The 27,061-nt window shown below is 41.1% G+C and overlaps 1 protein-coding gene across 1 annotated transcript in view; it reads right to left on the bottom strand.

The window, feature by feature from the left end:
• Window positions 1-23,008, bottom strand: part of LOC124555988 (KICSTOR complex protein SZT2-like) — a 211,179-nt gene extending 188,171 nt beyond the window's left edge. The window contains exons 1-5 of the mRNA XM_047130033.1: window positions 22,866-23,008; window positions 22,636-22,770; window positions 13,136-13,309; window positions 12,978-13,055; window positions 1,303-1,395 (exon numbers count right to left, since the gene is read on the bottom strand). Of these exons, the coding sequence (XP_046985989.1) occupies window positions 1,303-1,395; window positions 12,978-13,055; window positions 13,136-13,309; window positions 22,636-22,770; window positions 22,866-22,931 (546 nt within the window). The 5' untranslated portion in view covers window positions 22,932-23,008. The remainder of the gene's footprint in view (window positions 1-1,302; window positions 1,396-12,977; window positions 13,056-13,135; window positions 13,310-22,635; window positions 22,771-22,865) is intronic.
• Between the last annotated feature and the right edge of the window lie 4,053 nt (window positions 23,009-27,061).

Raw genomic sequence — 27,061 nt, 5'->3', positions numbered from 1 at the left:
CCCCCCCCCCACACACACACACACACACACACACACACACACACACACACACACACACACACACACACACTCTCTCTCTCTCTCTCTCTCTCTCTCTCTCTCTCTCTCTCTCTCTCTTTCCATTACCATTTAACCTAAAACATCATATGTAGATGGGATAATTAGGAGTAATCCAGGGGGAAAGTTACTGTTCAACATCTTGTTCATGATGAGGTCATAAGAGACAGAACACAACCTCTAACTGCTGAACGATGGGGCAAGAAATTGGCCCTCATCGTTTCAAAGAAACCAGCCTAGCATTCACTGCATGCGGTTTGAGAAAACTGCAGAATATCGTTCTTTTCATGCTCTTCCAAAAATACCTCAGGAAAAATGAGTAAACCCTGAAACTGAGAGAAATGGAGGCAAAAATTCACTCTTGATCAATGCAGATACCATGAATAAAAACTTGCCCTGTGCTGCTTTCTAACATGGTTACTCTTTTTGACTTCACTGCATTGTAAGGTCAGTATTTCATTCATGTTGTAGATGGAACAAGTTTGATCTTTTACTCAATCTTTGTTCTGGAAATTATAGCAGAAATTTACTACAGATATTCTGGAATAGAGCTTAATTGAGATTATTTTCTGTTTGCCTTCTACAGCCTGTATACTTTATATCAAATCTAGAATAGTATAGTGTAGACAAGTTGGATGAATGCATGTTGTGTTTAAAATTACATTTGTAATGTCTCGGATTAGCAGACTGGTATTGTGTAAATGAATTGTATGAATGTATGTTGAATTTAAAATTACATTCGTATTGCTTTGGATTAGCAGACTGGTATTTGGTCTAATTAACTGAAAAGCATCAAGGACTTGCCATGACTACTAATCCTACTGTAAAGACGAATCACATTCAATACTACAGTCTCTCTAGCTTCGTAAGACTCTGAAAATGAGAAGTAAGCCGACAATGGCTCCAATTAGAGAGCTATATGCAACTTTCTTCCCTCTTCCATCAAGATAATTTTGACACTGGAATATCAAAAGAAAAAGAAATGTGGCTACAAGAGGAAGGGGAACACTTCATACTCATAATTAAAGATATCTTGATGACAAATTGGTCTTCGTAGTTTCAATGAGATAAAAATGGCCTTTTTGATTTTTAATAATTTTCAAAGCAAGTATGGTACAGACAACAATCTGAATTTCTGCTAGGCCTTGTACATATGAAACTTAAAATATTTTCATTGAAATTCTTGTGGGCGAAGTGACATGCCAAACTGTAATATAAAATATTCATAAAATTACTGTTACTCACCTGCTGAGCTGGTGTGGTGAAGAATGGAGTATGAGCTATTACTGTAACATAAATCTGTGGCCTAAATTCTACAGATGAGCCAGGAATACAACACTGAAAAATAAAACAACAAGTAGATGTACATAGAAGAAATACAATACACAAAGAAATCGAAGGAATACACAACAAGAATGGATGAACCCATAAATCTAAATGAACTGCTGAACTACAAGGCAAAACATGGGAGAAGGAACACTGGACAACTAAAGAAGAGATAACTGGACCAAGACCTTGTAGGACAGAACAAACCAGAAAAGATTTATTTCTTGTTGATGATGAGAAAACACCATATACAGACAGGGATACATCTCTGTATGTCCCGAGAATGGATCTATCTGAGGATATCCTACCTCCAATCATTATTAAAATTTTTTACGAGGCCAAACTAAGCACATATTAGGTGATGCCTGCACAGGACAAACTGTTCTATAGCTGAAAGGTCCTTCACGGATTTGTGAGGATGTTTTAAAATAGCTTCATTCTACTCATTGGGAAAGTGCCTTGATTCACATATTAGGTTAAAGGCAGCAAAGATGTGTTTCAGATTACCAGTGAGCTACCACAACATGCTGTACTGAATTTCATTGTGATATCTGATATAATGCCATGTACTTCAGATGAAGCTGAATCCAACTGAAGAAAGCATAGCTGAAAATTTCATTGCTGGTGGGGACTCCTTTCAGCAGTCACTCACAGATAGTGGAAAGATCAGTCCTGAGGGGCTGTAGTAGTCATTAGAGGGAAATGCTCTTAAACTGAATGCTCTTAAACTGAAACATCTGAGTTTAAGAACTGTTGTTGTTGTTGTTGTTGTTGTTATCTACTTGTGCTCTTTTTGTCCCCAACATTTGAAAGCTCTCAGTGTTTGGACTATGTCTGAACCTCAACAGAACCACACCTATGCCCCTGAATCAGAAGAAACAGACTGCCTTCTAAGTCACCCTGAATCCTCTAGAATACATTAACACAGTTATGTAGTGGGCCACACTAGTGATGTGAACCATCTATTCCACACTATTTTTGTCCCCTCCCATATTGGTACTGCATTGCACACCCAACCTATGCAGTACCACTATCCTTCACTTTTCCACCCCTGTTCCCAACCTCTTGCCCATGGCTCATATCCCTGTAAAAAACCTAGAGGCAAGATGTGTCCCACACATCATCCCATTACCACTTACTCTAGTTCTATCACATACATTTTCTATCCCATCAAAGGTAGTGCCACCTGTGAAGGCAGCCTGTTGCCTACCAACTTAGATTATAGATTATTATTATTATTTCCTTCACTTTCTCAGACGTTAAGTCCGGTTAAAAATGGAGTGACGCGGACCTTGATCAAGTGTCACTTCCTTTTAACTGTACGGTATGTGTTATATTGCATTTAGGAACTTTCGGGTAATTGAACATGTATCAATAATCACGGATTTCTGTACTTGTATATATATGTTTGGATGTAGCTGTATTGCATTGATGTACTGGTGGATATTGTGTGGTATGACTCCTGTAGTTGATAGTATAATTGGTATGATGTCAACTTTATCCTGATGCCACATGTCTTTGACTTCCTCAGCCAGTTGGATGTATTTTTCAATTTTTTCTCCTGTTTTCTTTTGTATATTTGTTGTATTGGGTATGGATATTTCGATTAGTTGTGTTAATTTCTTCTTTTTATTGGTGAGTATGATGTCAGGTTTGTTATGTGGCGTTGTTTTATCTGTTATAATGGTTCTGTTCCAGTATAATTTGTATTCATCATTCTCCAGTACATTTTGTGGTGTATACTTGTATGTAGGAACGTGTTGTTTTAAAAGTTTATGTTGTAAGGCAAGCTGTTGATGTATTATTTTTGCGACATTGTCATGTCTTCTGGGGTATTCTGTATTTGCTAGTATTGTACATCCGCTTGTGATGTGATCTACTGTTTCTATTTGTTGTTTACAAAGTCTGCATTTATCCGTTGTGGTATTGGGATCTTTAATAATATGCTTGCTGTAATACCTGGTGTTTATTGTTTGATCCTGTATTGCAATCATGAATCCTTCTGTCTCACTGTATATATTGCCTTTTCTTAGCCATGTGTTGGATGCGTCTTGATTGATGTGTGGCTGTGTTAGATGATACGGGTGCTTGCCATGAAGTGTTTTCTTTTTCCAATTTACTTTCTTCGTATCTGTTGATGTTATGTGATCTAAAGGGTTGTAGAAGTGGTTATGAAATTGCAGTGGTGTAGCCGATGTATTTATATGAGTGATTGCCTTGTGTATTTTGCTAGTTTCTGCTCATTCTAGAAAGAATTTTCTTAAATTGTCTACCTGTCCATAATGTAGGTTTTTTATGTTGATAAATCCCCTTCCTCCTTCCTTTCTGCTTAATGTGAATCTTTCTGTTGCTGAATGTATGTGATGTATTCTATATTTGTGGCATTGTGATCGTGTAAGTGTATTGAGTGCTTCTAGGTCTGTGTTACTCCATTTCACTACTCCAAATGAGTAGGTCAATATTGGTATAGCATAAGTATTTATAGCTTTTGTCTTGTTTCTTGCTGTCAATTCTGTTTTCAGTATTTTTGTTAGTTTTTGTCTATATTTTTCTTTTAGTTCTTCTTTAATATTTGTATTATCTATTCCTATTTTTTGTCTGTATCCTAGATATTTATAGGCATCCGTTTTTTCCATCGCTTCTATGCAGTCGCTGTGGTTATCCAATATGTAATCTTCTTGTTTAGTGTGTTTTCCCTTGACTATGCTATTTTTCTTACATTTGTCTGTTCCAAAAGCCATACTTATATCATTGCTGAATCCTTCTGTTATCTTTAGTAATTGGTTGAGTTGTTGATTTGTTGCTGCCAGTAGTTTTGGATCATCCATGTACAGCAAATGTGTGATTTTGTGTGGGTATGTTCCAGTAATATTGTATCCATAATTTGTATTATTTAGCATGTTGGATAGTGGGTTCAGAGCAAGGCAGAACCAGAAAGGACTTAATGAGTCTCCTTGGTATATTCCACACTTAATCTGTATTGGCTGTGATGTGATATTATTTGAATTTGTTTGGATATTAAGTGTGGTTTTCCAATTTTTCATTACTATGTTTAGGAACTGTATCAATTTAGGATCTACTTTGTATATTTCCAATATTTGTAGTAACCATGAGTGGGGTACACTATCAAAAGCTTTTTGGTAATCAATGTATGCGTAGTGTAGCGACCTTTGTTTAGTTTTAGCTTGATATGTCACCTCTGCATCTATTATCAGTTGCTCTTTACATCCTCATGCTCCTTTGCAACAGCCTTTTTTGTTCTTCATTTATAATTTTGTTCTGTGTTGTATGTGTAATTAATTTCTGTTTAATGACTGAAGTTAATATTTTGTATATTGTTGGTAGGCATGTTATGGGGCGATATTTAGCTGGGTTCGCTGTGTCTGCTTGATTTTTAGGTTTCAGATATGTTATTCCGTGTGTAAGTGTATCAGGGAATGTGTATGGGTCTGCAATGTAACTGTTAAATAATTTAGTTAGATGTGACTGTGTTGAGGTGAACTTCTTTAACCAGAAATTTGCTATTTTATCATTTCCAGGGGCTTTCCAATTGTGAGTAGAATTAATTGCTTGGGTGACTTCATGTTGCAAAATTATCACTTCAGGCATTTGTGGTATCATCTTGTATGTGTCTGTTTCTGCTTGTATCCATCGTGCATGCCTGTTATGTTGTACCGGGTTTGACCATATGTTGCTCCAGAAGTGTTCCATGTCTGTTATGTTTGGTGGAGTGTTTATTTTAATGTGTGTGTTATCTATTGTCTGGTAAAATCTCTTTTGGTTTGTGTTGAATGTTTGGTTTTGTTTCCTTCTATTTTCACTTTTTTTGTATCTTCTGAGTCGTTTGGCTAATGCTTGTAATTTCTGCTTCTTTTCGTCTAATTGCTCTGTCGCTTCTTGTTGTGAGATTTTACCTAACCTTTTTCGGTTTTTTTCCGAGATTTCATTTCTTATAAATTGTCTTAGCTGTCCGATGTCTTTTCTCAGTTTTTCTATTTTGATCTGTAGCCTGTGTTGCCATGCTGGTTTTGTGGGTTTCCTCTGTGTGTTGGTTGGTTCTGATCTCTGCCTAGTGTGTATATTTAGTGTAGTGAGTGCTCCTATATAAACCAGTAGTTGTAACTCTTCCATAGTTGTGTTTTCATTTATTTTGTTGTGTATGATTGTGTTGATAGTTTTTATTGTTGTTTCGACTTGTGGGTTATTTGGTGGTCTATGCAAGAATGGTCTAATGTCTGTATTTGTGTCTTTGTATTCTATATATGTTAGCTGAAATTTTTCTTCTATATCTAACATCTGTGTCACTTCATGTTCTATTTGTGCTTGTTCTGGTGGCTGTCTTAAGATTTCGTTTTCCTCTGATTGTTTAATTGGTGCGTGTTGTTCTTTGTTTGTTTGCTCTGGGATGTTTGAGTCCATTACTGTATTTTCTTCTTCTTCTGATTGCACATCATTTTATTCCAGTATTTGTTGTACTTGTTGTTTGATGTTTTCTAATTCTGACTGGGGTATCCTGTTATTTTTTATTATTACACGGATCTGATCAGCTAGTCGTTGTTCTGTTAAAAATTTTAATTCTGGGTATCTGGTAATAAATGTTGTGTATACTTGTGATCTGTATCCAGTTGTGTTGGTTCCTAGGTTTGTTGCTTGGTAATAACAGAACATGAGGTGTCTATTAACTTCATCTGACCATCTCATCCTCTGTCTTTGTTTTCCTTCTAGGGTGGTTGCAGGAAGCATATCCTGCAAAACACCTCTATTTGGATTTAAATCATTTTCCAGTTGGCTAGCAGTGTCGTTACCATTGTGGGCGGGCATAGGGTTCAAGCGTCGTCCCCGACCATAACGGCGCTTGTCCGAGGCTTCTTTAGTTCTGTCCTGAACCAACTAATCACACTAAAAGGGGGGTTAGCCCTATTAGTGGTTTGTTCTTTTCGTCACCTTTTACGACTGGCAGAACATACCGGAGGCCTATTCTTTTCCCGGGCCTCCACGGGGATTATTATTATTATTATTATTATTATTATTATTTTATGTGAGAGGCACTCAACATCATGGTCATCAGTGCCCTGATGAAAAGTCAGCATCTCATGGATGGTGACAAAGGCTGTCCCCACATACAGAGCAGTTTATAATGCATTAAAGTCTGCCTCCCTTCCCCACCACTTTAGGGATGATATCTGACAGTTCACAAAATTTCACCACTCTGTATAGGAATCAGTATCAGCGAGGGTGGTGGGCAGATCTCCATCAAGAATGAGGGCTGCCCTGATACCAGTCTATGAGACACACGTTGTCAAAATATACTGAACTGAAAGTGCACACCGCAAACCTCACAGAGTGGTGGGATACTCCCACCAGAGGAGGAAGCCATGTGTTACAGGGCTATGTCTGACGCACAGCCTGGTAAGCAAAACCCACTTCCAGCATTGAGGCTGACATGAAGTCCACCACGCCAGTGTGGATGATTTGAGTGACTGCAGTTTGTTTTCTGTCACTTTCAACCATTCAGTCTCCCACTGATGCATGATGCAACAGTCAGAAAATGAGATGGCAGTGTGCAACGGAATGGGACACCGGCAGATAACACCATCTTGACATGCTTCCTTGGCTACTTCTTCAGCCATGTTGTTTTCCCTATATCCAGATGTGGCCAGGTACCCAGCAAAAGATCACCTCCTTGCCACGATGCTGGGGCTATTGTAAGGAGTCATGGATGAGCTGAATCAGCTGGTCTACTGGATACATCTGGTGAAGTGCTTGTAGTGCACTAAGCAAGTATGAACAGGCAAGAAACCTTGTATGGTGATGTCTGTGAATTCTCTCCAGTGCCATCATACTGCCATATAGTTCCACATCATAACTTGTAAATTGTTCCAGAAGACACACTTTGAAATCCCTATCAGGGAAAACAGCAGAACAATTGAGGACATTCTCTTTCTAGAATCCACCTGTATAAATCTGGATCCTTGAGACAGTCAGTAGCACGTATTCCAAATGGCTTGGTCACATGGGACCGATTCCTGAACAACTGTTCAAAGTTTGGTTGGACCACTGCACTAAATGCCAATGACTGAGGTGACATTGAGAGTCTCAGTGCCTCTCAAGCCAAAAGGATATGTTGCAAAAGCCAGAGTGGTGGTTCACCGGCCTCTGCACACAGACTACAAACTGGGATGGTCCGAAAAGCTCCAGTCGATATCTGAATGCCCTCACTGAGGACAGCATCTAAGATCTTGAGGCAGGAAATACAGGCTCATCCACAGACCACTCTGCCATAATCTGAATGTGATCAAACAAATGTCCTATAAAACTACAGGAGGCGGGACCTGTCAGCTCCCCATGCTTTCCCACGGTGGAAGTGGAACAATTAACGGAAGTTGTAATTCCTTCCAGGAAACCCTCTTCGATTCTTTTATCATTCTCCTCAGACAGTTGTCATTCCACCAAGGTACAGGCTGTTGTCTGAGGTGCTTTCTAGATTGTGGGATGGACTCTGCAGCAGCCTGTTGGATCTCACAAGTGATATGGGTCACCATCTCCTGCACACATTCCTTTTGTTCAAAATGGCCTGTCAACTGTACTGCAACCAATTTGTCCTTTGAATCATCCATTTTCGTGGTCTCCTGTCGACCACCGTCTGAACCGGCAGATGGACCCACAGTGGAAAGTGGTCATTAATATGTAAATCTGTAGCCACTTCCCACAGAACTGAGTCTGCACTACCTGGGGAGCAAAAACGAAGATGAATGGCTCGAAAAGATTCTGAAGCTGTGGAAAAGTGTGAGAACTGACCTGAGTTCAAAAGGCAGATATTCTCAGAATGGACAAGTCGCTTGATAATTTGACTCATGGAGCAAGTGGTGGCAGAGTCCCACAGCATGTTGTGTGAATTGAAGTCCCCCACATGGAAGAATGGGCATGGGATTGCCTGGGAGAGTTCTGTCAGTGCATCTGCATCCACAGGATCATGAGGTTGAAGACATAAAGAACACATTGTGATGTTAAATGGTGCTAGAACTTTCACGGCAACTGCATGTTTGGCTGTGGTAAGAGGGACAGGAGAAGAATAGCATCTGTCATCAGTGAAATCAGCCACTCCATCTTAGCCCTGTCTTCCGTAACATCGTCCTTCCTGTAGGGGTGGTAACCCCTTAATACAGGTGTGTCGGTGACTTTAAAATGAGTTTCTTGTAAGCAGATGCAGAACGGTTTCTCCTGTATCAGGAGCTGCAATTCTTCCAGATGTGATCGGAATCCATCTAAATTCCACCACAATGCAGAAGTCTCTGTGGGAGCCACTGATTAGTGATGGTTGGTCTTGTCTTTCTACCACAAAGGCAGTGATTTAGCTGGGAGGTCAGGGGGCATGTTAGCTGGTGCCCAGCCCTCCGGTTCCTCCAGGTGTAAATCCATATCCTCAAGAGTAAAGTCCCCATCTGAGAGGGAGAAAGCTCATCAATCCGAAGATTTAACTGCCACTTTCTTCAACTCCAAACTACTTTTTGAGGGATGTTTATCCTTACTTATGGGAGGAGTTGGTTGCTTGTGCTGAGGGGATAGCTTAGTAGGCTTCTGATGGTGGACAGCAGTATGTGGCTTATGTTGTAAGCCCATTGCTGATGGCTTCTGAATGATTCTTGGCTCACGTGTAGTTTTTCCCCCACAGGTACACTGACAAGCCTATGCACTCATACTTGAATCTGTGGCCCGAGTTTGTGTGGAGGCATCACACTTGGCGATTGGCTGCTTAAGGGCTGATGGAAAAGAGGTATCAAAAACAGGAGGTTGCAAAGCTTTGAAAGCTTTTTTAGCTTTGCTGTAATAGGGTATGCATCTCGTGACTTTCAACTCCTGAATTTTCCTTTCCTTGTTGTACATCTCAAACTTTCTGCTCGATACTGGGTGATCCCCCGAGCAGTTTATACATTTCAGAGGAAGTGTACAAGAATTGCCTAATTTGTGAGCTGGGCCTCCACAATTTCCACATGTAGCCCTCTCATTACACCCCACAGTGGTATGGCCAAATCTTTGACATCGCATTGGGTTAGGAACAAATAGGTGAACCTTAAGAAGGATATAGCCTGCAAGGATGTGTTCATGTAATTCTGGAGCGGTAGATCCTAGAATAAACGTTGCAGATTTTTCCAATGTGCCACTGACTCTCCTCATTTAGTTTTGCACTTCTGGGATGCCCACGTTTTTCTATTCTTCACATAACTCCACAAGGTCCACATCCATTATATCAGAGCAGGTAACCACGCCCTCACAGAAGTTCCATCCCAGGAGATGCTAGGGAAACAAATGTCCACCCAGACAGAGCCCTGCATGCCTGAGCAAACCTTATGCAACAGGGAAGAGGGGGGAGAAGGGGGAGCACAGGTGCCCCCAAGGTTGCCTGCTAGATACTGTTTTACCTCAACAGCCATTCACCTCATCAGCACGTAGCACACTTTGAGGTTGAGCGTTGTTGTGTTTTAGTAGTATGTATTTCCTCACAGTCCAGACGGTGAAGCCAAGGCCTCCATTCTCCAATACACACTCCAGCCACACACACCATTTGTCTCCCCAGCTCACCTGCAGGGTCCGGGTCCTTTCATTCTCTCTGCTCCCCCCCCCCCCCTCCCCCCCGGTTCCACCCCTCAGCACAACTCTCCCATTGCCCCAATGCCCAATGCTGCACCTAGCAGCCCACCATCCTGTCTCTGTCCCACACCTGTCTATACGGATTCACACAAGCAGCACTACAGTAGCTTCACCACACCACACACACACAACCTGTATCCTGCCATCTCTCCCCTCCACCACCCTACCTCTCCCTCCACACATCACCGAGCGAGGTGGCGCAGTGGTTAGACACTGGACTCGCATTCGGGAGGACGACGGTTCAATCCCGCGTCCGGCCATCCTGATTTAGGTTTTCCGTGATTTCCCTAAATCGCTCCAGGCAAATGCCGGTATGGTTCCTTTCAAAGGGCACGGCCGACTTCCTTCCCCGTCATTCCCTAATCCGATGAGACCGATGACCTCGCTGTCTGGTCTCCTTCCCCGAAACAACCAACCAACCAACCTCCACACATCTTCCGTACGCCCACCACTACTCACTTCAGTAGAGAGAGCTTCTCACTGGAGTGTGGCCACACTAACTGGAGATATATATATACAGGGTGGTCCATTGATCGTGACAGGGCCAAATATCCCACAAAATAAGTGTCAAACAAAAAAACTACAAAGAACAAAACTTGTCTAGCCTGAAGGGGGAAAGCAGATGGCGCTATGGTTGGCCCGCTAGATGGCGCTGCCATAGCTCAAACGGATATCAACTGCTTTTTTTTTTTTTTTTTTTTTTTTTTTTTTTTGTTTTTAAATAGGGACCCCCATTTTTTATTACATATTCACGTAGTACGTAAAGAAATATGAATGTTTTAGTTGGACCTCTTTTATCACTTTGTGATAGATGGCACTGTAATAGTCACAAACGTATAAGTATGTGGTACCACATAACATTCCGCCAGTGCGGACAGTATTTGCTTCATGGTACATTACCCGTGTTAAAATGGACCATTTACCAATTGCAGAAAAGGTCGATATCGTGTTGATGTATGGCTATTGTGATCAAAATGCCCAATGTGCGTGTGCTATGTATGCTGCTCGGTATCCTGGATGACATCATCCAAGTGTCTGGACCGTTCGCCGGATAGTTACGTTATTTAAGGAAACAGGAAGTGTTCAGCCATGTGTGAAATGTCAACCAAAACCTGCAACAAATGATGATGCCCAAGTAGTTGTTTTAGTTGCTGTCGCGGCTAATCCGCACATCAGTAGCAGACAAACTGCACGAGAATCGGGAATCTCAGAAATGTCGGTGTTGAGAATGCTACATCAACATCGATTGCACCCATACCATATTTCTATGCACCAGGAATCGCATGGCAACAACTTTGAACGTCATGTACAGTTCTGCCACTGGGCACAAGAGATTACGGGACGATGACAGATTCTTTGCACGCGTCCTATTTAGCAACGAAGCATCGTTCGCCAACAGCGGTAACATAAACCGGCATAATATGCACTGTTGGGCAACGGAAAATCCACGATGGTTGCGACAAGTGGAACATCAGCGATCTTGGTGGGTCAATGTATGGTGCGGCATTATGGGAGGAAGGATAATTGGCCCCCATTTTATCGATGGCAATCTAAATGGTGCAATGTATGCTGATTTCCTACATAATGTTCTACTGATGTTACTGCAAGATATTTAACTGCATGACAGAATGGCAATGTACTTCCAACATGATGGATGTCCGGCACATAGCTCGCGTGCAGTTGAAGCGGTATTGAATAACATATTTCATGACAGGTGGATTGGTCGTCGAAGCACCATACCATGGCTCACACGTTCACCGGATCTAACGTCCCCGGACTTCTTCGTGTGGGGAAAGTTGAAGGATACTTGCTATCGTGATCCACCGACAACGCCTGACAACAGGCGTCAGTGCATTGTCAATTCATGCGAACATTACGGAAGGCGAACTACTCGTTGTTGAGAGGAATGTAGTTACATGTATTGCCAAATGCATTGAGGTTGACAGACATAATTTTGAGCACTTACTGCATTAATGTGGTATTTACAGGTAATCACGCTGTAACAGCATGCGTTCTCAGAAATGATAAGTTCACAAAGGTACATGTATCACATTGGAACAACCAAAATAAAATGTTCAAACGTACCTAATTTCTGTATTTTAATTTAAAAAACCTACCTGTTAGCAACTGTTCAACTAAAATAGTGAGCCATATGTTTGTGACTATTACAACACCATCTATCACAAAGCGAAAAAAGTGGTCCAACTAAAACATTCATATTTCTTCCCGTACTACACACATATGTAATAAAAAATGGGGGTTCCTATTTACAAAAATGCAGTTGATATCCATTTGACCTATGGCAGTGCCATATAGCGCGCCAACCACAGCGCCATCTGGTTTCCCCCTTCAAGCTAGACAAGTTTCGTTCTTTGTAGTTTTTTTGTTTGACACTTATTTCGTGAGATATTTGGCCCGCTGACGATCAATGGACCACCCTGAGAGAGAGAGAGGGGGGGGGAGGGGGGTTTCTTCCCTTTGTATGATGAAGGAGTTTGTCTGAAAGCTGATTAACGTCCACCAGTCTACTTTTAAATGTGCTTGCCTGCTGCTCAATGCCTCCTCTATGTGGTAAGAAGCAGTCTATCCTAATTCATATTGACCTTTTTTTTTCATAATGTTCTATTGGTGTGAAAAATTGGCACAGCACCTAGCTTATTTTCTCGGGCAAGTTTATGCTGCCTGTAGGTCCACCCTCTTCTGCCCAAGATAAAAGCAGTGAAAAAAGTAAGATTACAGGCACAAATTTTATGAAGACTCCTTATATGGCACATGTGAAGCAACAAAAAAATAAAAAATAAATAAATAAATAAAATTAAAAAAATAAAATACACTATTTTATTTAAATAATGTATACAATAAATATTCTCAACATAACTGAATACTAATATTTTAGAACAAACTGTATTTATGAACTTTTAATGACAATAATATTAAATACTTACTGGTTTTGTTAGTCCTTCCAAACTATGTTTCAAAGAAACAAACATCTCATCTATCATAACTTCACCTCTTTGAATATCCTTAAAAAAAAAAGTCATAATTGGCATTTAAGAAGCTCAGCTAATTGATTCTCAAACAACTGAAAGCAAATCATACTTACCACTGCAGACAATGAGGGACTCATGTCTAAACAATAAACTATACGGTACTTGTGAGACAGGAAAACTACTTTTGACTGTTGTGTGATGAGATATTTATAATAATGACTAGCTTCATAATTACAGTTTGGTGGGGGTTCATATGGCACGATAGATCTGACTATGAGCTCTTGCTCCTGGAAAGAGAAAAACAGCACACAATTAAGACACATTAAACATAACTGTCTAAGCGATGAGTAATTATAAGAAAATATTTTTCTATTACATCACAATACAATAACAACATAAGAGACACTTACAAGCTGTATCACATACATTATTAAGATTTGAACTACAAGTTATTAAGATCAGGTATTTTGAATGATAATGTGAAGCTAACAGAAATCAGTGACTGCCTACACTGATCAACAAGAATATTATGACCACCTACCTACTATCAATACAAATCCATCCAGGCAATAGCAGCATCACTTGGCGAGGAATGACTGCTAGTCAGACACACGTACCATGCATGTAGTATCTGCGAGTGTGCTGTCCAAGTGTAGAATGGAGAAAATGCACGATCTATTCTGATTTTGACCAACGGCAGATTTTAATGGACTGGAGGGTTGGCACGAGCATTTCAGAAGCTGCACAACTTGTCATATGTTCAAGAAGTGCTGTGGTGAGTGTCTTCAATGCATGGCAAAACCAATGTGAAACCATGTCCAGACGTTGTGGGGTTGGGTGGTCACTCCTCATTACAGATGTTGTACATTGTAGGTTGGGCAGGATGGTGAAACAGGACAGGCAGTGAACTGCGATAGAACTAGTATCACACTTTAATGTGGGGCAGAGTACAAGGGTGTCTGAACATACAGTGTACCGAACACTCCTAATGATGGGCCTCCGCAGCCGACAACCCATGCATGTGCCAATGTTAACACCATGACACTGGCAACTACAACTGAAATGGACACTTGACCATCAGCAGTGGCAGAGCATTGCATGGTCTGATGAATCCTGAAACCTTCATCACCATGCAGATGGGAGGACATGAATCCGTTGTCTTCCAGGGGAACAGCTCACTGAACCAGTACTGCGAAACAGAGATAAGCTGGCAGCAGATCCATTATGCTCTGGGGCATCCATGGCCCCAGTGGAGCTCGTAAAAGGCACCATAAAGGCCAAGGAGTATCTACACTGATTACAGACCATGTACACCCCTTCATGATGATCATGTTTCCCAATGTCAGTGGCATTCCTCAACAAGATAATGCAACATTTCACAAGGCCAGGAGTGTTTTGGAGTGGTTCGAGGAACCCAGTGGCAAGTTCCAATTGATGTGCTGGCTCCCCAACTCAACAGATCTGAACAGGATTGAACACATCTGGCATGTGATTGAATGTGGCGTCAGAGCTCATCATCCCCCCCCCCCCTCCCCACGAACTTACAGGATTCAGGTGACTTGTGTGTGCAGATGTGATGCCAACTCCCTCCAGTGACCTATCAAGGCCTCATTGCTTCCATGCCACAATGTGTTGCCACTGTTATCTGTGCCAAAAGTAGACATACTGGCAATTAGCTAGGTGATCATAATGTTCTGGCTGATCAGTGTATATATACATTACAATACAAAACCTAGCATGGCTGTGTTCTTGACTGTATAAAATGCACAAAGCAGGGAAAACCCCAAGGGGAAGGAGACTCCCCCCCCAGGCCCTAAAAGAACACAAATGCAGTAACGAACACTACAGACACGAAGACACCAGACAAAAAGAAACAGAACAAAAGAAGATGACCGGAGACTGGTTGACTGACCACGACAACAAGAAAGGGAAAAGAGTCAACCAACCGACTACACGCTAAAATCTGCAACCAAATATGAGAGACTCGAGGACAAGAGACACACAAAGGGAAAGGTGCAGGACCACTCTAAATGGAACCATAAAAAGGACCACCACGCATAAAATTTAAAACGTCGTCAGCCATGGAGGCATTGTCACATAAAACCAAAGGCAAAGTGCCCGGAAGATTAAAAGACTGCCGGAGGGGGCGCAGTCGGGGACACTCTAACAAGATGTGGGCGACCGTCAGCCGGGACCCACACCAACACAGGGGGGGATCCTCCTGACGCAAAAGATGGCCGTGCGTCAGGTATGTATGGCCGATGCGGAGCCGACACAGGATAACAGAGTCCCTGCGAGAAGACCGCAGGGAGGAGCGCCACACATCGGTCGTCTCCTTGACAGCCCGCAGTTTATTAGGCGCTGTCATGCCTCGCCACTCAGCGGACCACATCCCAAGCACCTTACGGCGCAACACCAGCTGCTGATCGCGAGCTGTGAGGCCCATCTCCAAAGCTGGGGCGTCGATCGCCCCTTTGGCCAGCCTGTCAACACGTTCGTTCCCCGGGATGCCAACATGACCTGGCGTCCAAACCAAGACTACCGAACGACCAGAACGGGCAATGGCGGAAACAGACTCCTGAATAGAGGACACCAGAGGAGAAGAGGGATAGCAGCGGTCGATGGCCTGAAGGCTGCTCACGGAGTCACTGCAGATGACGATGGACCTACCTGAGCAGAAACGCATATGCTCAAGAGCGCGCAATATGGCAACCAGCTCTGCAGTAAAAATACTGCATCCAGCCGGCAAGGAGCGCTGCTCAACATGGGCAGCATGAGCAAAAGCGTAGGCAGTGCGACCATCAACCAGGGAACCATCAGTGTAGACGGTCTCACAGTCCGAAAATGAGGCGAGGAGCGCAAGAAAACGGCGACGGAGGGCCACAGGCGGAACTGAGTCCTTGGGTCCCTGTGCCAAATCCAGACGGACGGACGGACGGGACATAAGTTCGTGGGGAGGGGGGGGGGGGGATGATGAGCTCTGACGCCACATTCAATCACATGCCAGATGTGTTCAATCCTGTTCAGATCTGTTGAGTTGGGGAGCCAGCACATCAATTGGAACTTGCCACTGGGTTCCTCGAACCACTCCAAAACACTCCTGGCCTTGTGAAATGTTGCATTATCTTGTTGAGGAATGCCACTGGCATTGGGAAACATGATCATCAAGAAGGGGTGTACATCGTCTGTAATCAGTGTAGATACTCCTTGGCCTTTATGGTGCCTTTTACGAGCTCCACTGGGGCCATGGATGCCCCAGAGCATAATGGATCTGCTGCCAGCTTCTCTCTATTTCGCAGTACTGGTTCAGTGAGCTGTTCCCCTGGAAGACAACGGATTCATGTCCTCCCATCTGCATGGTGATAAAGGTTTCAGGATTCATCAAACCATGCAATGCTCTGCCACTGCTGATGGTCAAGTGTCCATTTCAGTTGTAGTTGCCAGTGTCATGGTGTTAACATTGGCACATGCATGAGTTGTCGGCTGCGGAGGCCCATCATTAGGAGTGTTCGGTACACTGTATGTTCAGACACCCTTGTACTCTGCCCCACATTAAAGTGTGATACTAGTTCTATCGCAGTTCACTGCCTGTCCTGTTTCACCATCCTGCCCAACCTACAATGTACAACATCTGTAATGAGGAGTGACCACCCAACCCCACAACGTCTGGACATGGTTTCACATTGGTTTTGCCATCCATTGAAGACACTCACCACAGCACTTCTTGAACATATGACAAGTTGTGCAGCTTCTGAAATGCTCGTGCCAACCCTCCAGTCCATTAAAATCTGCCGTTGGTCAAACTCAGAATAGATCGTGCATTTTCTCCATTCTACACATGGACAGCACACTCGCAGATACTACATGCATGGTACGTGTGTCTGAAAGCTATGGGAAAGATCCAAAAGTGTATAAAATGGGTGCCACATGAATTGAATGAAAGACAGATGGAAAACCAAAAAACTATTTGTCAAATTTTGCTTGAAAGACATGAAAGAAAATCAATTTTGCATCGAATTGTTACTGGCGATGAAAAATTGATTTATTTTAAGAATCCTAAATGGGAAAAATCATGGGTTAATCCAGGACAACCATCAATATCAATTGCAAAACCAGATCGATTCGGCAAGTGGGATCAGAAAGGTGTGGTGTATCATGAGCTTCTAAAACCCGGTGAAACTGTGACTAATAATTGCTACAGACAACAAATGATCAATTTGAACTATGCATTGACCGAAAAAAGACCAGACTGGGCCTGAAGACATGGCAAAGTAATTTTTTTACACGACAATGCACCTGCACACAAAGCGAAACTGGTTCATGATACAATCAAAACACTTGGCTGGGAGCTGCTACCCCACCCGCCGTATTCACCAGACTTGGCCCCTTCCGACTGTCATTTGTTTTCATCAATGGGACACGCATTGGCTGAGGAACACTTCCATTCCTACGAAGAAGTAGAAAATTGGGTGTCTGATTGGTTTGCTTCAAAAGACGAACATTTCTATTGGCGTGGTATCCACAAATTGCCAGAAAGGTGGTCAAAATGTATAGAAAGCAATGGTCAGTACTTTGAATAAAATGTTTTTACTTTCCAATTCGAAATTAGTGTTTCACTTTCACAAAAAAACGCTCATTTCATACCGGTACACCTAGTATACCAAAGTATATACCACACACGATGTTTCACTTATTGCTTGGGTGTCCTGGCCTTCTCATCAGCACTGTTAATTATCCCTGGTTCTTTATTTGACAACTGTGTCCTTTATTTAATATACAAGGTGAAGTGAAATTCGCGCACTCGGGCTTTGCAGTGCGACTCCTCACATACCAGCGATTAAAAAAAATGTCTCTCACAGAATTTCATCCAGCAAGTACATCCAGCAGAAAAACGATGTTAAAGAGTGGCAATCTGGCAACACTCTAACCACATGTTTGTCAACTACCTCAGTCATCATTTATTAGTCGAGCTGTAGAGCTGGTGGAGTGGATAGAGTTTTGAGTTAGCATGCAGGAGGTCGGTGGTTTGACCCTGGGTTGAGGCATATGTTTTTTATTCAGTAAATGTAGTAGAGGTGGTGCAGTATCTGGCATCTTAATGGTCAATGGTGATTGCAGTGGGTCCTATAGAAAACATTTGCACTTGCATACTACAATGGTAGAAATAGAAGATTGGTCAGCTTCGAAAGAAGCCCTTACCATGTTATGAGCATGAACTTTTTCGCACCACTTCATCTAGGAGATGCAAAACCTGTTTTCTTTGTACCTTCCTCCAATGGTCCCATAGATTAGTACCAAATGTTATTCTTGCCTTGTTCAGGTCCATTACATTTCTTTGGGGCCTTATTTGCCCAGTAGTACTAGCAACATGCTTTGAAAATAATGTCCAAACTCAGTTACTGTTCGTATGTGTTATCACCATGGTCCCGCTAATTTTGCCTTTCAACATTGAGTCTGGTAATCGCATGCTGGTTAGTACGTATCTCAAAGTATTACTATTACTATTATTATTCTATTGATGGGATTATGGAAACATCATGTCCATAACCATTAGAGTAACAGTGTAATTCATAACTGAACATTTCACAATTAGCGGGATCAGGATGAATCATGCAGAACAATATCTATCAAAGGGGTAATGGGCGTTATGTGGAACAGCACACAGGAATGATGGAGTGTTTATACTGTGTGCGCTGTCCACCAGACAGGGACTAGTTGTGAGCAGAGCAATGTGCCCGTGACAGACCCCAATGTAAATGTGTACATGTATCAAATTTTCTCGTAGTAATCCTCTAAACCAGTGTGGCAGATGTATGACACACACAAACGATGAATATGTGGATATGCTTCTGGTCCTTGGTGCATCTGATAACCTGGCTGGTGTTGCCATTCATGAATATGCTGCTAGATATCTTCGTTGAGGTCATCCAGATAAAAATGTGTTTTGTCGTCTGGAGCTGCGCCTTTGGCAGTCAGATTCTCTCCTTCCACCATCGCGTGACAGGGGTTGTCCACAGACTTGCCATACTCCAGCTACTGAGGAAGCTATTCTGGAGGTCATACACCAAGAACCTCAGCGAAGTACACGTAGCATAGAAGGCAGCTGCGTGTCTCTCAACACACGGTCATTAACGTGCTGCACGAGCATGGGCTGCACCCCTATCATTATGCTTTCATGCAACACCTGTATCCTGAAGATCGCCATCAGCGGATTCAATTCTGTGAATGGCTCAAACAACAACAGGAAGCCAATGATGACTTCGTGAACACCATAATATGGTCGTATGAAGCAGCATTCACTCATGAGAGTGTCTTTAATATGCACAATGCCCACCATTGCTGTGAGGTTAACCCGCACATCGCCCGCGACCGTGGATATCAAGTTTCCTTTGGTATCAACATCTGGGCCGGAATATTGGCTGACAGGTGTTTGGGCCCCTACATGTTGCCTAAACGGTTGACTGTACGAAGGTATCATGCATTCCTCTCAAAATATCTGCCTGATGCACTGAAAGATGTTCCCCTAAATGTTCTGCAGAGGACATGGTTCCAACATGATGGTGCACCTCCACACTCTGGAACTGTTGTGCAACAGCACATGGACAGAAAATTTCCAGGGAAATGGCTTGGACGTGGAGGTCCAGTTGTATGGCCACCGCGTTCACCTGACCTAAATCCTCTGGATTTCTTCCTGTGGGGACACCTGAAGGAACATGTGTACTCTACTCTGCTGATGAGTGTGGAAGAATTGGTAGCACATGTTCATGCTGTTCTTGTTACTGTGGATGCAGCTTTGCTGCGAAGGGTCCAGAGCTGTATGATCTGGCAGGCTGCACAATGTTTGGACATGCAGGGAAGTCACTTTGAGCATCTGTTGTTCCGAGGACAATGTATTCTGTTGTAGAGGTCATGTGGTCATTAATATGGACATTATTATTGTCACTGGTTGCTAATGTGTGACATCTGAGCACTCATATTACATGTAATATAAATGACAAGAGGATGTTGTGTTATTGTATTGTGCTATCATCTTTAGCATCTCTAAATTTATATTGTTTTTGTTGTTATTCTGTCCTATGACAGGTCATTTGTTTCAACTTATTCGTCTAACCACATATTTGTTATGTTCATCATTACAAAATGTTGTCAATTTAGTACACATGTGACCTAACAAATGGTGTATATTACAGTATGAAATGTCAGAATGAAATTAGCAAATTTAAAAAAATGCTTCCCAACCCAAAACTCTATCCACTGCAGCAACTATACAGCACGAATAAATATGTGCTGACAGAGGTAGTTACCAGACATGTAGTTACAGTGTTGCCAGATTGCCACTCCTTAACATCCTTTTTCTGCCGTGTGCACTCGCCAGATGAAATTTTGTGAGAGATATGTTTTTATCGCTGGCATGTGAGTAGTCGCGCTGCAAAGCCCAAGTGTACGAATTTCGCTTCACCCTGTATATATGGAGTATGGTATGATGAAAGTCACATGAAAAAAAAAGAGATCATGTGAAAAAAAAGGACAGAGGCAGCTATAGCTGTGCATTCTAATGAACAGTGCAGCATAAACTAGTAAAAAAGCTTGTATCACTCACAGACATATTCAAGCATGGTACCCGTTAATGTTCCGATACTGTTTGGGTAATAACATCAGAAGTTACAGTAGAGGAAAAGTCTAGCTATCATGAGCTTGAATGATTATTTATTGCAGCCGCTGAGAGACACACTGGCACTACCGTACTGCCCAATGTTTTGAGACACCCAATACTGGGTAATGCAGAAAAAAGCTCTAAGGTCTTTTGTAACTGATTTGACTGCTGGCTGGTTAAAATGTCTATACTCCATTTGGAAAGTAGAAGATTTATATCTTTCTGGTGTACACCTAAACAGCTGCAGCTGATATTAAAGTTTTCTGAGTATTGTACCAGATCCAGAAGAAGGCTTCTGTAACCATGGCCGAAATGGTCAACTGACAATGGCCACAGAAGCATACGCAATTAGATATCTAAACAGTCACATTGTGGCAGTGGAAGGAGAAGCACACTTCTGTTCCTTTCCAAATTTCTGTACAAAGCCAAACACTACTAGAAGAGAGAATGTGATTGTAAAAGGAAATGGTTTCAGCACCTGCAGTTAAAACATAGAGTTTTAAACTGAAACATAAGATTGTTTGGATACTGTGCCGGTAATGAACACAGCAGAGTGTATGAGAACACTATGGAGCAACCAAGGCATGGTATACCTTAGCTAACATCAAACATAAAAGAAAGTAAACTGACAATGCTCAAACATTAATTATAATAAATGTTTAGTACTAAATGAGCTAATGCAAGTGACAGTACTTGATGTGTATTGAGAGAAAAAAAAGGGTGTTTCTATTGGGTACTGCTGTCAGTTGTCCATTTTGGGCTATGAACTGTTTCGTGGAAAGATTATGAGCTCAAGAAAGTGGTAGGCTTAATGTACAAATGTCAGATTTTACTTGATTCATTAACCTGACTGGTCAGTTGAACCTATCAGTACTGGGCAGCAGCTCTGACCCTTGACAACATGATGATATGGCATACGACATCATACAAGTGCAAACAGAGATAGGACAGAACAATAACGGTATTTATTTTCTTCTATACTACGGAGATTGACTGATCTATAGAGAAGCTCAAAGTCTAGGTAGGCTTGAATGCGACAGTTTGATTGTGAGCTGTCAAAGCTAACGAATATGAATACACTATTTTGGTTGTGATTACATTCTGATCCATGGCATATACTACGTGAGAAGTTATAATAACAGGTGGGTCTAGTTCAGAAATAGTTAGGCCAATAAATGTCATGTCATGAAAATAGCGGAAATTCTTGTTATGGAATTGATTTTATAAGCATATTGGATACCAGTGAGTCTGTTTGTGTCACATTTTGATGATGTCATGGGTCAAGGTAAACTGGTGGCATAAGTAAGGTCATTATTTCGAACTTCACATAGAACTGACTCATTACATCACACACACAGTGAAAACGCAGAATATGTAACAGCCTAAAATTAACAAATCAAATTGCCATGTGTTATCCTCATAGCGTTCATATCTCTGCACTGCTATTATCAGAACAGGTCCTAGTTTATGGTGAGAATGGAACAACGAGAAAAATTGTGTACAGGAAGATGATGTAATGACAGTGAAGAACCAGTAGTATTCTCAGTGCAACCATCAAAGGGTATTATTGGCTGGGTTAGTAAGTGGAAACTACATGAAATACTGCTCCTAACAAACAATTCCCCAGTTGCAGCAGCAATACATAATGACCACTAGTCTACTGTCACTTATAAATTTGAGATTAGGCAAACAAATTCATACAGTTGTAATAAACTCTTTAAAATATGAAATGTGATAAATTAAGAAAAAACCTAGGGAAATTCGTGTATGCTGTTTTTTGTGTATGTGTGTTAAAAAACGAAGAAAAGGGATCATAAGTCTACGCGGTCGTGAAATCTAATTCGTCTACTGTGTTATCTGACAGTGCAGACCTATGACTTATACCACATTACCTTACGCAAAACTTCACACGCTTCTGAACGGTTTACCGTTTACTGCAACATAAAATACTTCACTTACTTCAGTCTGCGTTTCTTCGATGGAAACTGTTTTGTTTAGATGTTCCAGTAACCATTCTGTTCTAGAACTTAGGGATACATGACAGCCTTCCCTCATTATCAAGTAAACACATCCTGCTTCCAGTATCCCACCAGCCTACAAAAATTTTAAATACCATGGATTTTTAGTGATAATTTGATATTAAACTTAACAAGTGGTTGCAAATTAACAAACTGCGAATAATGTCACACCTTAATTTCCTCTCTCTGACAGTTGTCTGTATCCATTTCAGTCACACATATAACACTAGTCTCCATCTCTTAATATATTTCGGCGATTTTTTGCCGGCAAAACAACTGTCTTTCAATTTGTATTGTTTTCGTACATCTTAACCTAAAACAAATGTTCCACACTAGGTCATTTCTGTTTTGTTTCCAATGTAACCAACATTTGAATAATAAATAATAGTGATAGTACACCCGGTTTTTGATAGCTTCAATAGAGTTTTTCCTGTAAAATAGGCAATCAAATTGTAAGTACTAATTATACAACTAAGGCCAGTGAAATCAGTGCTTTCAAAGCATAAAAGAAATTTCAAAATGTGACTTTCGTTCACAACTGTTGGTATTTTTCGTAGTTCGATGCACTGGAAACAAATTTATAATAGACCTGTCATGCGTTTTGTGTGTTTGACAGTTGACATACAGTTGAGATAACAGAATGTGTTGTGATTATAACGGAATAGACTTGTGTTTATTTTCGGGTTATGTTGTCCTGTGTTCATGGTTTTTGTAGGTTATTGAGTGAGTACATGACATTAACCGGCATAACGTTCGTTCTTGCTTTGAGGCTTGATTATCAGGAAACTGATACCGGTTGTGTATCGTAATGAACCTTCATTTGCCATTTGATTCCTGGTTATTTCTTACAGTGCCTTTGCAGGTTGTTTACGGGATATCTAGTTTCTGTTTATAGTTTAGCCATGGTCATTTTATGACACATAATACCAATTGCAAATGAATTTGCGACTCGAAAATATGTTCTCTGCTCAACATTCGCAACAGTTTCTCACTAGTGACCCATTAGTAACACGTAACAACTTAGATGTTTTCTTTTTGTAAAATTATTCCCCCACAAATGTTTTCCAGTATGTATTTGCATTCAGATTTTGTACCCGGATGTCATAATTGAGTTAGATGTGGTGTTTGCCATTAACCATATTTGAGACGGAGTGTACATTATTTACACATTGGTGAAAGTTACTTAGTGGAGGCCCTTGCAGTTATCGTAGTTTATATACGATATATGCATATAATAAGAATCAGAATACTCGTCAGAGATTTGTCGACTATCTAACATAGGTTTTCAGCAGTTAGCTTGCAGTTTTAATTGTTATAACGAGGACTGAATGAAACATGTCTCTAACACAGACATCAGGCTATTCTGCAAATCAGTATCTTACCACATTTGTTTTGCCTTCACATTCGTTGGCTTCGCCAACTCACATTCCAACCTTACCAAGGCCTCAGGCTACACTACATATTAGCCTGTCATCACACCTAAGATTCCAGGTAGAGCAACTATCGTGTTCTAACCAACACATCTGTAAACACGATTCATAGAAATTTTCGTGTCACCATTCACAGAACGGGTATAGCACCCATCCTTTAAGAGACTAGAGCATTTCCTGTTTCATGAAATCCAAGCAGGATGTAATAAACCGTATAAATATGAGTGTAGACTTCCATGGCCACTGTTATCTTCAGTGTAGCTTTTCCAGAAATGTGACTGTGCGGTCATGTAGTTTCATTGATTATTGTTTCAGCCCCTGTTGCCGTCATCGGGGTGTAAATACAGCACCATGATATAGTCCACTAGCAATAACAGACAAAAAAAAAATGGCTATAAGACAGCATGATGACAATCACATTCCCAGAAATGTCTTATTGAAAGAAACTATGGGTGCAGCATACAGTGTTATACACTCAGTGACTAATATAGAAGTAATGTCTGTCTCTTGACAGCATTTACATTGATGCTAAACTATAATAAATTTAAAATGAGATGATGATTTTTTTGTTGTCCATTTATTTTATTGGCTCATAAAAGCCCTTATGTATTTCATAATGTGCAACATTTAGTTTCAATTTAAATAGGGTAAGGTGTCATAAAACTCCACCCAAAGGTAAAATGACACACTCAGTCTCTTCATAATAAAACCATACCTATCACAAGTGTTCCTACTGTTATTTATGTTGCCATTGTTTGGGTATAGTTATTCATAATTTGTTTTTTCTATTATAAACTTCACATTTAAGGTAAAAAATAATTTTGACTAACAGCACTTTCAGATTGAAAATAAATGCACACATAGTTCTAGAATACTTGCCATATTTATAGAAATACTGACTTTGTATCTACCAAATTTGTGTTAAATTCACAGAAAATTGTTCTGTGTCTGTTAGATTATTCATTATTGTCACATTCATTAAAAGGAGATATTTATTAAGCAGTCAATGTAATCCTTATTTTGATATGCTCATTTCCAAAATCTGATGCAATTGAGTCTTAAAGGAGATACACTAATTTCATTTTTGATTATGCAGTTCTATTCACAGAAATACGTTTCTTTCTGCTGTTGGCAATGATGCAGCAGTTGTGCCATGGTTTTTTATTGTTGACATTAGTGGACTAGGAATGGGGACTGTACAAGGTTTTTAAGTTGTTAGTTGTGTGTTTGAGGGGTTATGCTTATGGAGCTCCTGGAATGGGACACATGATTTACCTGATACATTTTTTTTTTTTTTTTTTCTTCAAATGGAGCTCATGGTTTCTTGGTACCATCCATATTTTGAAACTTCTTTAGTCATTAGAATGAAATTTTCACTCTGCAGCAGAGTGTGCGCTGATATGAAACTTCCTTGCAGATTAAAACTGTATGCCGGACCGAGACTCGAACTCGGGACCTTTACCTTCCATAGGCGAGTGCTCTACCGACGGAGCTACCCAAGCATGGCTGATGACCCACCCTCACAGCTTCAATTCTACCAGTATCTCATCTCCTACCTTCCAAACTTCACAGAAGCTCTCCTGCGAACTGATGTCATTTATATGATACTTTAATAGGTAGGCCTTTATTTTTGGTGTTGGGTGGTCACTCCAGTCATTTTGATCCCACAGTAAATGAAAAAGCAAAGAATGTGAAAGTTGCAATCATGAAACTGTCATGGCACGCAAATGCCCAGCTGCAACTTTTAGATAAGTAAGTATTGCTTCAAGCCATTCAAGGACACTTGAAATAGTGATTTGATACAGTAGCAAAGAAGCAATTACAGAACACTATCTAAATCAAAATTTGTGGATCTTGCTTGCAAAGTACAGATGCTTTGAGCCTGAAAACATAATTTCAGGCTTCAAGAACACAGGGAACTGTCCATACAGTTGGTCACAGTATCCTATTTATTGACTGAATCCTGAAAAAGTTCTGAGATATAAATCCTGGCAGATTAAAATTGTGTGCAGGACCGAGACTCAAACGTGGGACCTTTACCTTTCGCGGGCAAGTGCTCTACCATCTGAGCTACCCGAGCATGACTCACGTCCCGTCCTCACAGCTTTACTTCTGCCAATACCTTGTCTCTTACCTTCCAAACTTTACAGAAGCACTCCTGGTTTGCAGAAGAGCTTCTGTAAAGTTTGGAAGGTAGGAGACAAAGTACTGGCAGAAGTAAAGCTGTGAGGACAGGACGTGGGTCGTGCTTGGGTAGCACATATAGTAGAGCACTTGCCCGCGAAAGGCAAAGGTCCCGAGTTCGAGTCTCGGTCCGGCACACAGTTTTAATCTGCCAGGAAGTTTCATATCAGCACACACTCCACTGCGAGTGAAAATCTCATTCAGAGATATAATTTACAAAACAAAATTGGATGTACCCATAAATATCATTGAGCCAGATCCCAACATTTCTGACAATGCCACGTTGCCTTGCTCAGATGGGGGTGAAGTTGAGGCAGATAGGTCTGGAAGTAGTACTGTGACCTATGCAGCAGTGAATCCTTAGGAGGTTTTGAGAAGTTACTCCTCAAAAGATTTTAAAAAACCCTGACAAATTTGTGTCCAAGCATAGGCCCCACTGTCACAGATGATAACCTCAGAATAATAGAATAAACTCATTGCTGAACAAGAAAAGACTCCAAACAAAAAAGGAGTAGGCTAAAAGCAGAAGAGCCAGAAAGCTATGCCTGTGACGAAAACTGTGGCCAGTACACAAAAGAGAAAGGAAACTGATTCTGATTCCAACATCTCTGAAGAGTGAGGACAGTCTGGATGATGATTATCTCTTTGAAAAATCTTAACCAGATTCTATTTTAGTGACTGAATCAGCACATGTAGGTGGAGGAGATTTTATTTTAGCTAAATTTCAAGGAGGAGAGAGGAATACATACGTAC

Source organism: Schistocerca americana, chromosome X, assembly GCF_021461395.2.
Source record: "Schistocerca americana isolate TAMUIC-IGC-003095 chromosome X, iqSchAmer2.1, whole genome shotgun sequence".
Taxonomy (NCBI): Eukaryota; Metazoa; Arthropoda; class Insecta; order Orthoptera; family Acrididae; genus Schistocerca; species Schistocerca americana.
Note: the sequence above shows the minus strand (reverse complement) of the source record. Positions and strands in the feature narration are given on the sequence as shown.